Raw genomic sequence first — 821 nt, 5'->3', positions numbered from 1 at the left:
GGCCAAGGACCAGCCCAATGAGGAGCTGACTGAAATCATGGCACCTACTGTAGCCACTGGCCTTAGCCCTACAACTGAAAACGTGGCTGTAGAGAGAAGTCGGAGGGAGGGGGTGACCAACACGGCCCCAGCCAGCAGCTCCCATGCTGCCCCTAGTCCTGGGCTCGGTGGCAAACATGGAGACGGAGACCAGGGTTTTGAGCCTGGGCTCCTCTACCTTGCTGGAGAGAGGCTTGTCTCATTCACTAGAGCTGTAGTCCTGCTGCTGCAGGTCCTGTTTATTCTACTGCTGCTCGTGGGGTCTATCTGTGTGCAGGCAATACTTGAGGGCATTAAAAGAAGGCTGAGAGGAGGAATTCCAGTAGCTCCTCCTGCACCCAGAGGCGGCCTCCTCTGGGCATGGATGTCTGTCTGCAACTGGGCATCCAGGCTGTTTGCCCCTGTCGTGCTGCCCAGGACAGGCTCTTAAAAGGCAGGCAGAGCGTGAGGGGACCAGGACGCAGCTCCAAAGGGTACAGCAAGCAAAGCTTTTAAAGATAGAACTTGTGGCCTAGGCTGTCTATGTCACCACTTGCCCTAGCATTTATTAATAGTGTTAGAATTACTAGTTGATGAAACAATATTTCAATAAAGTTTAATTTTTGAAACTTTGTGCCTTTTGAACTCCCTAATGTTGGAGTGCCACTGCCCCCCCGCCCGAGCTACAGAACCAAACCCCGTCTCAAAAAAAAAAAAAAAAAAAAAAAAACATAATCTACGTCTTTCACTAAAACTACAGACAGTCAAGGAGATCCTTTCAGCTGAGAATTCATACAAAGAGA

The 821-nt window shown here is 50.1% G+C and overlaps 1 protein-coding gene across 1 annotated transcript; it reads left to right on the top strand.

Moving 5' to 3' along the window:
* Positions 1-4: 4 nt before the first annotated feature.
* LOC108525341 (CMT1A duplicated region transcript 15 protein-like protein) lies at positions 5-612 on the top strand (the record flags this gene model as incomplete). Its single annotated transcript, XM_017866350.1, has 1 exon — positions 5-612. A coding segment is annotated over one exon (465 nt), but the record flags the coding sequence as incomplete, so codon positions are not given.
* Positions 613-821: the final 209 nt, after the last annotated feature.

This window comes from Rhinopithecus bieti, unplaced genomic scaffold (genome assembly GCF_001698545.2).
Source record: "Rhinopithecus bieti isolate Rb0 unplaced genomic scaffold, ASM169854v2 scaffold_40402, whole genome shotgun sequence".
Taxonomy (NCBI): domain Eukaryota; kingdom Metazoa; phylum Chordata; class Mammalia; order Primates; family Cercopithecidae; genus Rhinopithecus; species Rhinopithecus bieti.
This window is presented reverse-complemented; position numbering and strand designations above follow the sequence as displayed.